The sequence below is a fragment of the Triturus cristatus genome, chromosome 4_1 (assembly GCF_964204655.1).
Source record: "Triturus cristatus chromosome 4_1, aTriCri1.1, whole genome shotgun sequence".
Classification (NCBI taxonomy): Eukaryota; Metazoa; Chordata; class Amphibia; order Caudata; family Salamandridae; genus Triturus; species Triturus cristatus.
Genome location: NC_140585.1, coordinates 442,926,181 through 442,940,620, shown reverse-complemented (window position 1 = coordinate 442,940,620; position 14,440 = coordinate 442,926,181). Strand labels below are relative to the sequence as shown.

The 14,440-nt window shown below is 44.7% G+C and overlaps 1 protein-coding gene across 1 annotated transcript in view; it reads right to left on the bottom strand.

The window, feature by feature from the left end:
• NDUFA9 (NADH:ubiquinone oxidoreductase subunit A9) overlaps positions 1 to 14,440 on the bottom strand; it is a 205,827-nt gene that overhangs the window by 27,345 nt on the left and 164,042 nt on the right. Inside the window, exons 9-10 of the mRNA XM_085652600.1 lie at positions 13,619 to 13,714; positions 12,653 to 12,719 (exon numbers count right to left, since the gene is read on the bottom strand). Of these exons, the coding sequence (XP_085508726.1) occupies positions 12,653 to 12,719; positions 13,619 to 13,714 (163 nt within the window). The remainder of the gene's footprint in view (positions 1 to 12,652; positions 12,720 to 13,618; positions 13,715 to 14,440) is intronic.

Here is a 14,440-nt window from a genome sequence, read left to right as displayed (position 1 = left end):
TACAGAAACTTGAGTCCCAGTCCTGAGGCGGAAGCCGGGAGCTGGTGGTACGATAAGACTGCTTTAAAAAAATTGTGAGTGTTTTTATCTGCTGTATTCTGTTCTATTTTTAAAATTCACAAAGCCTACCTGCTCTCTTTAGGGCGGAAAGCCACTGCCCACATACCACTCAGCTGACTGATCGCTGCAGCGGTAATTGTTTGTTTAGCGGACGCCATCGCCGGCGTGCTCGCTGACCACGCCCCCTCGAGGCCACACCCCCCTTTTCTTCACCTCTTATCATGTGCATGGGCAGGAAGCGCAGCGGACGAGCGCAGCGGGAGCGCCTAAGGCAAGCCCGTCTGCGCCCGTCCGCGCCTCGACAGCGCCCAGGGCCAGGACCCCTGCTAATTCTATACTGCATGGGACTTCTCCCACTATCACATACAACTCAGATGAACTGGGAGCTTTTAATCGCAACCTTTTATGCAATGGTGCCCACTGGAATGTCTTAGACTCCTCCTCACGAATATGCTCAAATTGCTGCTTCAAATTTAGCCTACCTAATTCCTCCTTTCCCCAGCTTAACACAGCGGATGACCCTCCTATTCAGGCTGCCCTTATCAATGCTCGCTCCCTATCAAAGCACTCTGAGGAAGTACATGAATTCATCATCGATAAGAACCTCGACATCCTATTCATCACGGAGACGTGGTTGAATGAGAGTTGCGCCCCAGTTGTGGAGCTGGCTGTCCCCAGAGGGTTCAAGATCACCAGACAGGACCGCAATAAAGGCAGGGGAGGAGGCGTAGCCGTGATCTACAAAGAGAAATGGACTCTGAGGATGGAATGCACAGGGAGGATTGAGGATGGAGAAGCTATGGAATTTTCCCTAGCACTATCCCCCAAATTTACTCTGGGGGGACTATTGATCTATCGCCCGCCGGGTCCTCTAGGCAATTTTATTAAATCCCTGGAGGAGATCGCCATCCAACGTGCACTCAGATTCTCACACTTCCTAATGCTGGGAGATTTTAACCTACATATGGACACAAGCTCTGCCCCCGGAGTTAAAGAGCTGAAAGAAATTTGTAATTTAGCTCAGATGGCTCAACAGGTGCAATCTGCCACTCATGAAGGGGGTCATTGTTTAGATTTGGTATACTCCAACTTTAACATCTCTGCAGATCCACCCTACCCCATTACATGGTCAGATCACTTTCCTGTTCTCTTCTCCTGGTCTATAAACAACATCCGTGTGTTACCTACACCCAAGCCCGGGGAACGTCGTAGGAGAAATAATATTCCGGACCTAGTAGAGGCCCTCACCCACTCCACCCCAATGAAAGCACAAAATATGGATGAAGCTGTAGACAACTTCTCATCCTGGATCGACGCCTCCATTAGGTCCTTACCAAAAAGCAAAGGAAAACACAACCATAGGATCATTCCCACTTCCCCCTGGTATACTGAACAATTAAAAATCTTAAAAATAGGATGTAAGGCGCTAGAGAGATTATGGAGAAAGAACTACTGTCCTACTGCTAAATCGGAACTCCGTGCAGCCCAAAAAAGCTACTACGCAGCGATTAAAATAGCTAAAGGGGAATTCTACGCATCTAGAATTCTAAAAGCTAAAAACAACAGTCGAGAAATGTTCTCTGTAGTTAAAAGCTTCACTGCCCCGGTAGCAGAGAAGACTTCAGTTCCTCCCTCCACAGATTGGTGTGAGCAACTATCCACTTTTTTCATCGAGAAAATTCAAAAAATTCAAGACAGTCTGAATAACCCTGACCAGCTACCCGACCCGCAATCTGATCTAGCCTTAATTCACCAACCACCACCTCCTTCACCTTCCCAAGTAACTAAGGCTAAAGCAGAGATGACCAAGTTTACTCAGGTCGAAAATATAGATGTTGTGACCATATTAAAATCTCTGAAGTCAGGGTCACCTATAGATCCTTGCCCTGCAAGGGTCCTTAATGGAATAGCCGAAGTAATTGCCCCTATGGTCACTGCTCTGGTCAATGAATCCCTTACTTCAGGAATTTTACCCTCCAAGTGGAAACAAGCCAAACTTCTCCCTCTGATAAAAAAAACCTTCCGCAGATCCATCGATCACCTCCAACTACAGGCCTATATCCCTCCTACCAGCCCTTGCTAAAGTTTGCGAGAAAGCTGCATTTCGGCAACTTGAGAGATTTGTGGAATCTTCTGAGGCTGTTCATCCGGCCCAATCGGGCTTCCGTACCGCTTTCAGTACGGAAACGGCATTGGTGGAGGTGGCAGAGACCATCAGGGAATGCCTTGACGGAGGCGGCAGAGCGGCCCTTTTTTTGGACCTCTCTGCCGCCTTCGACACGGTGCCCCACCTCCAACTTCTATCTAGGCTGGAGGACATTGGCATCTCGGGCACGGCACTGGAATGGATCAGGTCTTTCCTTTCCGACCGGACTCAACAGATTTGGCTACCTCCCTATTACTTCTCTAATCGCAGGGAAGAAACTGGAGTTCCCCAAGGGTCAACCTTAAGTCCCCTCTTATTTAACATTTATTTAACTCCTTTGATCTGGCTGGCAGAGAACTGGGGTGCTAAGATTATGGCTTACGCCGATGACACCCAGCTTCTCTTCACCTGGAAAAAGGAGAACTTGTGCACCTCTGGAGTACGCCAATGCCTATCCTCTGTATTTGCCTGGCTAGCTAGAGCCTGCCTCAAATGCAACGAAGAAAAAACAGAAATTCTGCTCTACGGCCAATTTCCCACTGACTTTAAGGAGTCTATTTGGCCCACTGAATCAACATGCCCAACGGGAGAGAGTGGGATGGCCAAGAACCTGGGTATCTGGTTTGGGGCAGATTTATGTTTTCGAGACCAGATCTCGCGACTGGTGGGGACGTGTTTTGGAACCCTGACCACTCTTTGAAAATTCTTTCCCCTTCTTCCTCAAATGGCTAAAGAAACGGTAGCCAGAGCTCTGGTGCTCTCCCGTCTGGACTACTCTAATGCCCTTTATATAGGGGCTCCAGACTACCTGAACAGAAAGCTACAGGTAGTCCAGAATGCAACGGTGAGACTCATTTTTAACATCTCAAGGAGACTCAGCGTTCGCAAACAGTTGAAGGATCTTCACTGGCTTCCTGTGGCCCAAAGAGTGCGCTTTAAAACTTTGGTCCTCGTTTATAAGGCCCTTAATGGACCGTGCCCTGCCTATCTAGCCAAAAGATTCACTCTCTACCTCCCGACCCGTCAGCTGCGATCTACCTCCAGAAAGCAGGTGGTCGTCCCCAGATTTAAAAGAGTTTGTCTGGGTGGACAATCTTTGACGGTAAAGGGAGCCCAATTGTGGAACGCCCTGCCAGACGCTCTCAGACACTCTTCCAATTTGTTCAATTTTAAAAAACTGCTTAAAACGCACCTTTTTCAAAACCATGAATAGCCGACTCCTTTTGCCACCTTGATTCGGTTTCGCTCCCGCGCCAGGACAGTCTTGACTATTGGGGCGCGTTATAAATCCGCATATAACATAACATAATTATATTTTTTGTGATTTGCAATTGTAATGTTATTTTTTTTTACTTTTTTGTTCTAGGTGAAGACTTTTGCTCTTTCCAGTTAGCGGTTTCGTTACTGGTGGTTCTGCTGTTTGTGTAGTTTGGTAAGAGACTTTTTTTTTTACAATGTAAATGTGTTTGATTTCTCTGCATGAATTTTCTTTTGCAAATGGTGTAATAATAGCAGTATGTTTGGTTTTTGAGTGTCAAAAACTGTTTGCATTGGTGCTCGATGTGTATTTTGTTGTCTTGTGAGTAATTTGTTTTTTTTTCTTCTTTCTAGTTGGATATCGTTGGTTTTTGCTGTGTCACTGCAGAGTAGGTTCTGGTGAGTGCAGCTGTCTCCTGTAATTGAATTGTATAGTTTTTGAGTACATTGATCTTTGTGATAAAGGTACACATTTCTTTACTTACTTGGTTTGCACATTGTTGGTTGTTGTTGACTTGTTTGTGCAGTCTTCTATCTTAGTAAGTATAATGGCTAGCCGCAGGATTACTGCTCAGCAGGTTGTTGGTTTGCTGTTTGAGTCTTCCTCTGACCATGGTTCAGAGACGGACTCTGCATCTGAGGGAGAGGAGGCAGGGGACGATTCTGGCAGTGAGTTTTCTCTCCATATGGAGTCATCGGATGATGAAGATACTCTTAGTGCGGATGAAGTGCCTGTGTTAGAGGAGGAGACTGATGTGCCGATAGTGCGGAAAGAGGCATCTGGGCTGCAGCCTGGGCCTGCAAGGCTTCCCGTTGGTGTAGTGCGGCAAGAGGCTTCTGGGCTGCAGCCTGCGGCAAGAGGCTTCCCGTTGGTGTAGTGCGGCAAGAGGCATCTGGGCTGCAGGCTGGGGCTGCAAGGCTTCCCTTTGAAAGTGATGACCTCTGGGTTGCCCCTGGCATGGTGCAGCTGGCATTGCCAGACTTTACTGGTGTTCCAGGGTGTAGAGTGAATACTGAAAACTTTTTGCCGATACATTTTTTTCAGTTGTTTATGAACGATGTGTTTTTGGCAGAGATTGTTGAGCAGACTAATTTGTATGGCGAACAGTTTTTGAGGGACAACAGTGCCAGTCTTAAGCCACACTCTAGAGCTACCCGGTGGAATCCCACAAATCTTGAAGAGATGAAGAAGTTCATGGGTTTAACTTTTTTGATGGGCTTGCTAAGGAAGCCATCAATGTCTTCATATTGGTCTACTAGTCCCTTGATGGCAACTGCTATTTTTCCGGCAGTCATGAGTCGTGACAGGTATTTGCTTCTGCTTCGGATGATGCATTTTGTTGATAATGGTTTAGCGTTGCCACGAGATCACCCTGAGTGTGACCGTCTTTTTAAGATTAGGCCTGTCCTTGATCACTTTGTTGATCGATTTTCTGAGATTTATGCTCCTGGGAAAGAAATTGCAGTGGATGAGTCTTTGGTGTTGTTCAAGGGCCGCTTGGTTTTTAGGCAATACATTCCTAGTAAGAGGGCACGCTATGGAATAAAGCTGTATATGCTGTGTGACAGTAGGACTGGATATGTCTCTAAGTTCAGGGTGTACACCGGTAAGGAATCCAGGATTAACCTCCCTGGTTGTCCGTCCACTTTTGGAGTGACTGAGAAAATTGTTTGGGAACTTGGTAGAGGATTTTTTAACAAAGGCCACCATTTATATGTAGATAACTTCTACACTGGTGTGCGGTTGTTCAGGGAATTGGCCAAAGTGGACATTCTTGCTTGTGGCACAATCCGCTCTAACCGTAAAGGTTTCCCAAAATAACTTGTTTGTCAAAAGCTTGTGCGGGGACAGTGCAGTGCGTTGCGTTGCGAGGAGCTTCTTGCTGTGAAGTTTTCAGACAGGAAAGATGTCTACATGCTGACTACCATCCATGATGAAAGCACTGCACCTGTGACTGTTTGGGGTCAGGTCGCTGAAGCGCGCAAACCTGTGTGCATTTTAGACTACAATAGGTACATGGGTGGTGTTGACAGAGTAGATCAGAGGTTGGAACCTTACGCTGCTCTTCGTAAGGCTTACATTGAAGTTGTCTATCCATCTTTTCCACTTGGCAATGTTTAATGCTTTTGTTGTGTTCCAGGATTCTTGTCCTGAGTCAAAGATTACTTTTGCTAAGTTTCAGGAGTCTGTAATAGGCAGCCTTGTTGTAGTGGAACAGGCAAGTGTTCCTAGGGTAGGAGTGGTGGAGGATGATACTAGATTGAGAGATCGCCACTTTCCTGATCACATTCCTCCCACACCCTCAAAAGATTTTCCCAGTAGGAGATGTAGAGTCAGTTGGCGAAGAGGTACGCGGAAGGAGATTCGTATGTACTGCCCCGACTGTCCTTCTAAACCTGGGCTGTGTGTCCCTGCTTGTTTTAGAGCATACCACACGCAAAATAATTTTTGGGGGCATTCATGAGTGGTAAAGTGAACTGCCTGGTCTGTATTCTTTGGAAAATTTGATTCTGTTTCAAGGTTGGTGTTAGTGCAATGTATTTAGTTGCTGATTTTGTGTTTGTAGATTTGTATCTATTTGCGATTTGTTTGTGTTTTTATTTTTTTCTAAAAAAATCCTAAATGTGATGGCGGTGTGTGTAGGCTGGCACTTGGCTGTTGGTGTGTGTGGACTGGCACTTGGTTGGTGGTGTGCGTGGAATGGTGCTTGGCTGACGGTGTGCGTGGACTGGTACTTGGCTAGCGGTGTGCGTGGACTGGCGGTGTGCGTGGACTGGTGCTTGGCTGGTGGTGTGCGTGGACTGGAGCTTGGCTGGCGGTGTGCGTGTAATGGTGCTTGGCTGGCGGTGTGCGTGGACTGGTACTTGGCTGGCGGTGTGCGTGGACTGGTGGTGTGTGCGGACTGGTGCTTGGCTGGTGGTGTCCGTGGACTGGAGCTTGGCTGGTGGTGTGCGTGGATTGGCGATTGGCTGGCGGTGTGCCTGGACTGGCGATTGGCTGGCGGTGTGCCTGGACTGGTGCTTGGCTAGCGGTGTGCGTGGACTGGCGCTTGGCTAGCGGTGTGCGTGGACTGGCGCTCTGCTAGCGGTGTGTGTGGACTGGCGCTCGGCCGGCTGTGTGTGAGTAGTGACTTTCTGCTGGTCACTACACACACTGCTAGCTGAGTGCCACTCCACGCAATCCATCAGCCTGTGTAGTTGCTGTGTCAGGATTGGTGGCGTGTGAAAAATATGGGCCCTTGAATGGCGCTGGTGTGAGTTTTGTTATGTGATGGGCCCGCGGCTGGCGGTGTGAATGGTTTTGTATGTCTCACACGTATGAAAGGTGTATGAATGGCCTGTAAAGAGGTTGGTGCCTTGTCGTGACTTTACAGCTCACGAGCTGTGAGTCAATGGTTCAGTTTCTCGCCCTTTCAATTATTAACAGTGCATTTCATTTTTGTGAAATCACTTGCTAATACAATTGTATCTACTGAACCATCACTCACCCTCGTGCCAAGTCCAACCAGTATGTGTGTGTGCTTGAGGATTAGATGGCTGTGCAGTAATATTTCTTTTTCTGAAGCAGGGTGTACCTTGTCCCTTTTTGTGAATTTTGTAATGTGTTGCTTTTGTGCCTGGTGGTGTGAATGGTCTTGTTTGTATCACGTATGAAAGGTGTGTGAATGGCCTGTAAAGTGGTTGGTGCCTTGACATGGCTTTACAGCTCACGAGCTGCGAGTCATTGGTTTGGTTTTTTGTGCATTTAATTATTGACAGTGCATTTCATTTTTGTGAAATCTCTTATTAATAAAATTTAATACACTGAAGCATGACTTGCCCTCGTGCCAAATCCAACCAGTATGTGTGTGTGTTTGAGGAATAGATGGTTGTGCAGGAATCTTTGTCTTTAGTTTCTCTGCCAAGGTGTACTTTCCATGTAAGAATAACCCACCAACTGTAGATATTGTCGAAAACCCATGGGAGTTCATGGTGATGTCTCTCTTGTGAATTCTAAAAGTTTTTTTATCCCCAATGTCCTGCAAACCTCAAAATGTCTGCCACATTTTCATTGCAATTTTGTTCCAAAATTCTCACGCTGTAGGAACAAAGCAATAGTTATGTCTAAACAATCTGGTTTTGCAAGGGGGGTCACTTGGGTTTTTGGCCCGGTGCTCGGCGGCCATCTAGGGAAACCTACCAAACCCATACATTTCTGAAAACTAGCCCCCCCGCGGCTTCCAGGGAGGTATGGCTTGCGTGGATCCCCCAACGTTTCCTTACCCAAAATCCCTTGCAAACCTCAATTTTAGCTGAAAAAAATCACTTTTCTCACACATTTTGGTGTGGGAAAGTTGTGGCATCACCGGGCTCACACAAATTTACCACCACCCAGCGTTCCCCCAGGTCTCCCGGTAAAAATGGTGCCTCACTTGTGTGGGAGGCCCAAGTACCCGCGGCAGGCAAGGGCCCAAAACGTAGTGAGGCGACATCAAAATGGCCTATCGCAAAACCACCTGGTTTTGCAAGGGGGGTCACTTGAGTTTTTGGCCCGGTGCTCGGCGGCCATCTAAGGAAACCTACCAAACCCATACATTTCTGAAAACTAGACACCCGGTGGCTTCCAGGGAGGTATGGCTTGCGTGGATCCCCCAACGTTTCCTTACCCAGAATCCCCTGCAAACCTCAATTTTAGCTGGAAAAAAATCACTTTTTTCACACATTTTGGTGTGGGAAAGTTGTGGCATCACCGGGCTCACACAAATTTTCCACCAGCCAGCGTTCCCCCAGGTCTCCCGGTAAAAATGGTGCCTCACTTGTGTGGGAGGCCCAAGTACCTGCAGCAGGCAAGGGCTCAAAACGTTGTGAGGCGAAATCAACATTTTCTCCCGTTGCTGCCTCAGTCAGCTAAGGAAGCCTTGATTCGTGCCCTTATTCTTTCTCAGCTTGACTATGCTAACGCTCTGTATTTGGGTATCCCTAGATACCTAATTAATAAACTACAGACCATTCAGAATGCCGCTGCTAGACTCCTGTTTAACATCTCAGGACGATCTAGCGTCAAAAAACACCTTTGTGACTTACACTGGCTGCCAGTCCTCCAAATAGTGCAATTTAAATCCCTGATTTTGGCCCACCGAGCGTTGCACAATACTGGTCCCCTTTACATTCAAAAGCGGTTTGCCTTCTATACTCCCAATAGACTGTTGCGATCCACAACCTTACGTCAGGTGACGGTTTCACGCTTCCATAGGGTTCGTCTGGGTGGCCAATCTTTTTCAGTCAAAACAGCCATTGCCTGGAATGCCTTACCTTTGAAGCTTCGCGCCATTCAAGACCTTAGGCTTTTTAAAAAGCAATTGAAAACTTTTCTATTCTTAGGGGCACTCTAATGGTCTCTCCTCAAGGTTTTGCTTGCAGCATTCGTGCCAGGACACTTTTTAAGTATTAGTATGCGCTAAAAGTATTATATAATATAAGTATTATATAACATAACACTGCCTATCCAAAAAATGTTTGGGCCCTTGCCTGCCGCGGGTACTTGGGCCTCCCACACAAGTGAGGCACCATTTTTACCGGGAGACCTGGGGGAACGCTGGGTGGTGGTAAATTTCTGTGAGCCCGGTAAGGCCACAACTTTCCCAGACCAAAATGTGTGAAAAAAGTGATTTTTTCAGCTAAAATTGAGGTTTGCAGGGGATTCTGGGTAAGGAAACGTTGGGGGATCCACGCAAGCCATACCTCCCTGGAAGCCCCCGGGTGTCTAGTTTACAGAAATGTATGGGTTTGGTAGGTTTCCCTATGTGCCGGCAGAGTTAGGGTTCAAAAACTACAGCTATGCACTTTGCCAAAAAAGGGTCATTTTTCACTGCAAAATTGAGGTGTGACCACGTTGCGTTTTGTGCTGTTTCCTATCGCGCGCACTAGGCCGACCCGCACAAGTGAGGTACCATTTTTCTCGTAGGTCTTTGGGGAACGCGGGGTGGGTGGAAATTTGTGGATCCACGCAGATTCCAGAACTTTCCATCACAGAAATGTGGGGAAAATGTGTTTTTTTTGTCAATTTTTTACGTTTGCAAGGGATTCTGGGTAACAGACCATGGTGGGAGGCACTCAAGTCACCCCATCCTGGATTCCCCTGGGTGTCTAGTATTAAAAAATATATAGGTTTGCTAGGTTTCCCTAGGTGCCGGCAGAGCTAGGGTTAAAAAACTACAGCTAGTCACTTTGCCAAAAAAGGGTCATTTTTCACTGAAAAATTGAGGTGTGACCACGTTGCGTTTTGCGCCGTTTCCTGTCGCGGGCACTAGGCCGACCCGCACAAGTGAGGTACCATTTTTCTCGTAGGACTTTGGGGAACGCGGGGTGGGTGGAAATTTGTGGATCCACGCAGATTCCAGAACTTTCCATCACAGAAATGTGGGGAAAATGTGGTTTTTTTGTCAATTTTTTACGTTTGCAAGGGATTCTGGGTAACAGACCCTTGTGGGAGGCACTCAAGTCACCCCATCCTGGATTCCCCTGGGTGTCTAGTTTTCAAAAATATATAGGTTTGCTAGGTTTCCCTAGGTGCCGGCAGGGCTAGGGTTCAAAAACTACAGCTAGGCACTTTGCCAAAAAAGGGTCATTTTTCACTGCAAAATTGAGGTGTGACCACGTTGCATTTTGCGCCGTTTCCTGTCGCGGGCACTAGGCCGACCCCCACAAGTGAGGTACCATTTTTCTCGTAGGACTTTGGGGAACGCGGAGTGGGTGGAAATTTGTGGATCCACGCAGATTCCAGAACTTTCCATCACAGAAATGTGGGGAAAATGTGGTTTTTTTGTCATTTTTTTACGTTTGCAAGAGATTCTGGGTAACAGACCATGGTGGGAGGCAGTCAAGTCACCCCATCCTGGATTCCTCTGGGTGGCTAGTTTTCAAAAATATATAGGTTTGCTAGGTTTCCCTAGGTGCCGGCAGGGCTAGCGTTCAAAAACTACAGCTAGGCACTTTGCCAAAAAAGGGTGAATTTTCACTGCAAAATTGAGGTGTGACCACGTTGCATTTTGCGCCGTTTCCTGTCGCGGGCACTAGGCCGAACCCCACAAGTGAGGTACCATTTTTCTCGTAGGACTTTAGGGAACGCGGGGTGGGTGGAAATTTATGGATCCACGCAGATTCAAGAACTTTCCACCACAGAAGTGTGTGGGAAAAGTGTTTTTTTTGTCAATTTTTAGGTTTGCAAGGGATTCTGGGTAACAGATCATGGTGGGAGGCAGTCAGGTCACCCCATCCTGGATTCCCCTGGGTAACTAGTTTTAAAAAATGTGTAGGTTTGCTAGGTTTCCCTAGGTGCCGGCAGAGCTAGGTTTCAAAAACTACAGCTAGACTCTTCGCAAAAAATGTGTAAATTTTCATTGTGAAAATGTGGTGTGTTCACCTTAGGTTTTGAGCCACTTCCTATCATGGGCACTATGCCTACCCACACAAGTGAGGTACCATTTTTATCAGGAGACTTAGGGTAGTTCAGATTTGTAAAGCAACTGTTATTACCTATTGATTTTTGATGCATTTCTCCCTTCCAAATAAAAGACATTGTGTAAAAAAGAAGTCATTTTGAAAAATGACCAATAATTGTCATGCAAGTATGAGTATTCCCAATTTCGAAAATGTGCAAATATGCACTGTTTCTAAACTCTGTAATTTGTTCCCATTTCAGAAATACATAGGTGTCTTTCATACCAATTTTTCCATGTATACATTTTCACACAATAATTGCTATATACCCATAACAAAAAAAAAAAAAACATTACAAAATGCTACTCAGTTTTTTACTCTGGGTTCGTTGGGCTCTTGGTGAACCTACAAGTCCTATATATCCCCACAACCAGGAAGGTCCAGCGGATGTAACGATACATTGCTTTCAAAGAGATGTAATAATTGGAAGAAGTTACAGGTGAAAACGTTGACACAAAAGGCTGCTTTTTTCAACAAATTTTAAATTTTTCCTATATTTAACTGTTAGTTTCTATAAAGAAACCTTGATGGATCTACACAAATGACCCCTTGCTGAATTCAGAATTTTGTCTACTTTTCAAAAATGTATAGCTTTCCAGGATCCATTATTGCTTTTCTACCCATTTCTACCATTATCTGGAAGGAGGTTGAAAGCACAAAAAATAGCAAAAATAGGGTATGTCCCAGAAAAATGTCAAAACTGTGTAAAAAATGTTGGATTTCTGACAAAAATCTGTCATTTCCTAAAAGCTGGAGAAATGGTGATTTCAGCCCCACAACCCCTTTTTTGATATCATTTGCAGAGAACAACCCAGACGCTTTCATTTGCAGCCACTTTTCCCCATTTTTCACAAAAAAAAACAAATTTTGCTGTATTTTGACTAATTTCTGGGAAGCCTCTAGGAGAATCCACAAACCCTGGGTACCTTTAGAATCCGCATGATGTTGGAAGAAAAGGACGCAAATTTGGCGAGGATACCTAATGTGGTCAAAAAGTTACAGGGGCCTAAGCACGCACTACCCCAAATAGCCCAAAAAAGGCTTAGCACAGGAGGGGAAAAGGCCTAGCAGCGAAGGGGTTAAAATAATTGCAGTCTCTGCAATGTTGTTCTTTTAAAAACACCTCACTACTCTATATCTTTATCCCAGTATGTGTGTATAGCTGGCGAGCAACCTGAACGCCGGGGAGGCTCGTGAAACTGTCGCTTTCTTCAACAGAATGGCACACCAGATAATGCTCCAAAATAGTTTTATTTCATCTATTGGCAAGCACGGCGGATGGAGATCTGCTGTGCTTGCCAATAGATGAAATAAAACTATTTTGAAGCATTATCTGGAGCGCCGTTCTGTTGAAGAAAGCAACAGAAGTATTGAGAGAGTGTCTCTCTGTCTCTCTCTCTCTCTGAATCTCGTTTTTAGTGTCCATTTGGTACAAGTGCAGTTCATTGTCTTAGAAGTTGAAAAAGAAAAAAATAAGAAAATGTCTTCACAAAGTCATTTATTGTTACCAGTGAAATATTTCTCTATGCTAAAATGATTTGAGTGATCCTGCTCATAAGCCAAGATAATCACCCAGTATTAATTTCAGTGAGGATCGTATAGTGATCTTATTCTAATATTCATACTTCATAAAGATATACAGATATTGTGAAAATACATTATGATTAAGCGGAATGACAGGACAAGGATAATAACAGTTTCTACACCTACCCGATCGATTTTATCTCGTGATGTCCATGGCTCAAAGGGATTCAATTCAAAAAACCTTGCAATTAAACTGTGAATTAAAGCAACATTGTACATTAGTAAAAATCATAAATCAGATTACACAATAAAATCTTATGTCATTTGCCTTCTTCTTTTCACTTTAAATACAAATGTGGGAGGGTGTATGGGTGGACAGGTGATGACATCATAAAACAGTTTCTAGCTTTGTGAAAAGTTTTAAATCTAGCTATATATTTAAATTAAATCCATTTACGTGATTGCTTCATTTTATTGCGTTGTTGTTCTTAACCATGTTTATAATACAAAAAGTTATTTTTTTCTCCATTCGGAAAGTAGCAGCACAGCCATTGGAAAGTCCAGTAGTTGCAAGATCTCAAAAACCCACAGTATCTAAATGTAACAGTCACTAGAGCTATTCAATGCTGCAGGGGTTTAGGAGACACATGGTTCATATTGACCAGATTGAAATCAATCCCCTAACATTTGAGAGCTAATACATGATTTAAAATGATGACCTTGTGCATAAAGACAAGTGCCCATGAAAACAAAACATCCACTTTTATAACATTCAGAACAACAACAAGGAGCAATTAACACATTATTCACTGGTGTTACACTGGGTCTACACAACCATTACCCTACAGTTTACTTGGGAATGTCATGCTATTTCTCAGTATTACGTGCAAGAAAGCTTTCAAAACATCTTCTGCATGTATGCCATCCACCGGCCTGCATGTATTCTTTTCCAGTGCTCTTTCATGGTTCATGTAAGAGGTCTGCATACTCTGGGTCAACAGGCTGGAAGGAGTCGACTAGAACATTTCCAGACTACAAGCACAAAAACCTATTGGATCAACTTTTTTTAAGCTGTTTGCTAATTATGACCTTACCCACAGTGCTGTAGAAGTCAAGGAATTTACTTAATTAAAGACTAAAGGACTCACTTACTGATAAAGAGGACGAGGAATTGGATAAGCGATGAAAGGCCTGTGGGCAACAGCAAATACATATTGGACCAGGTCGTGAAGAAGATATCGGTTAGGCCTACAAAAAAAAATAAAACAAAGTAAATGTTCAATTCACACATTTGCATGTGACCTGCTTCATTCATGCACTAAATATTTTTCTCTCGACTAGCTAAATATGCTTTAACACTGCACAATCGAGTACGAAGATGAAGCTTAGGGTTCGTATCGGAATATGGGTGCAAGGGGGCAGGGATAACGTACACTTTTATGACATTTGAGGCAATCTTTAGATTTTGTACAAGAAAAGGCAACGTGCAAAAATAAATAAAACTTGTTTTGTATGATTTCCAACAAGCCGAGGCAAAAGGCCCTTATGGGTTTGGCGGACTGGGTGCTCAATCACAAAAGTGGCGGATGTCCTGTTGACCGAGTTACAAGGCCATTGCAGCCTATGCCACCACTACGTTTTGAGTAACCGGTCACAAAAAGTCCAGATAATGCCCAATGTATAGAGATGGCAAGTGCTTCAATTATGTTGCTGTTTGATTCCTACCTCTTCCCCTTCCCAGATAGAATACTCTACTCCCAATCAGACTACTGATCTTTCAAGAATAAACATGCCTTCTGGTACAGTTTCTTGCCAGTTACTCATAAACTATGTAAATCATTCTTTATTAACATGCCTAACAAGCCTTGAGGTTTCAATAAAGACTGCTCATCAAAAATATTTACAATGCCAGTCACTGAGGCCAAAGAAAATGGATATCACTTCTGCTACCTCATGTTTTCAATAAAAAGACAC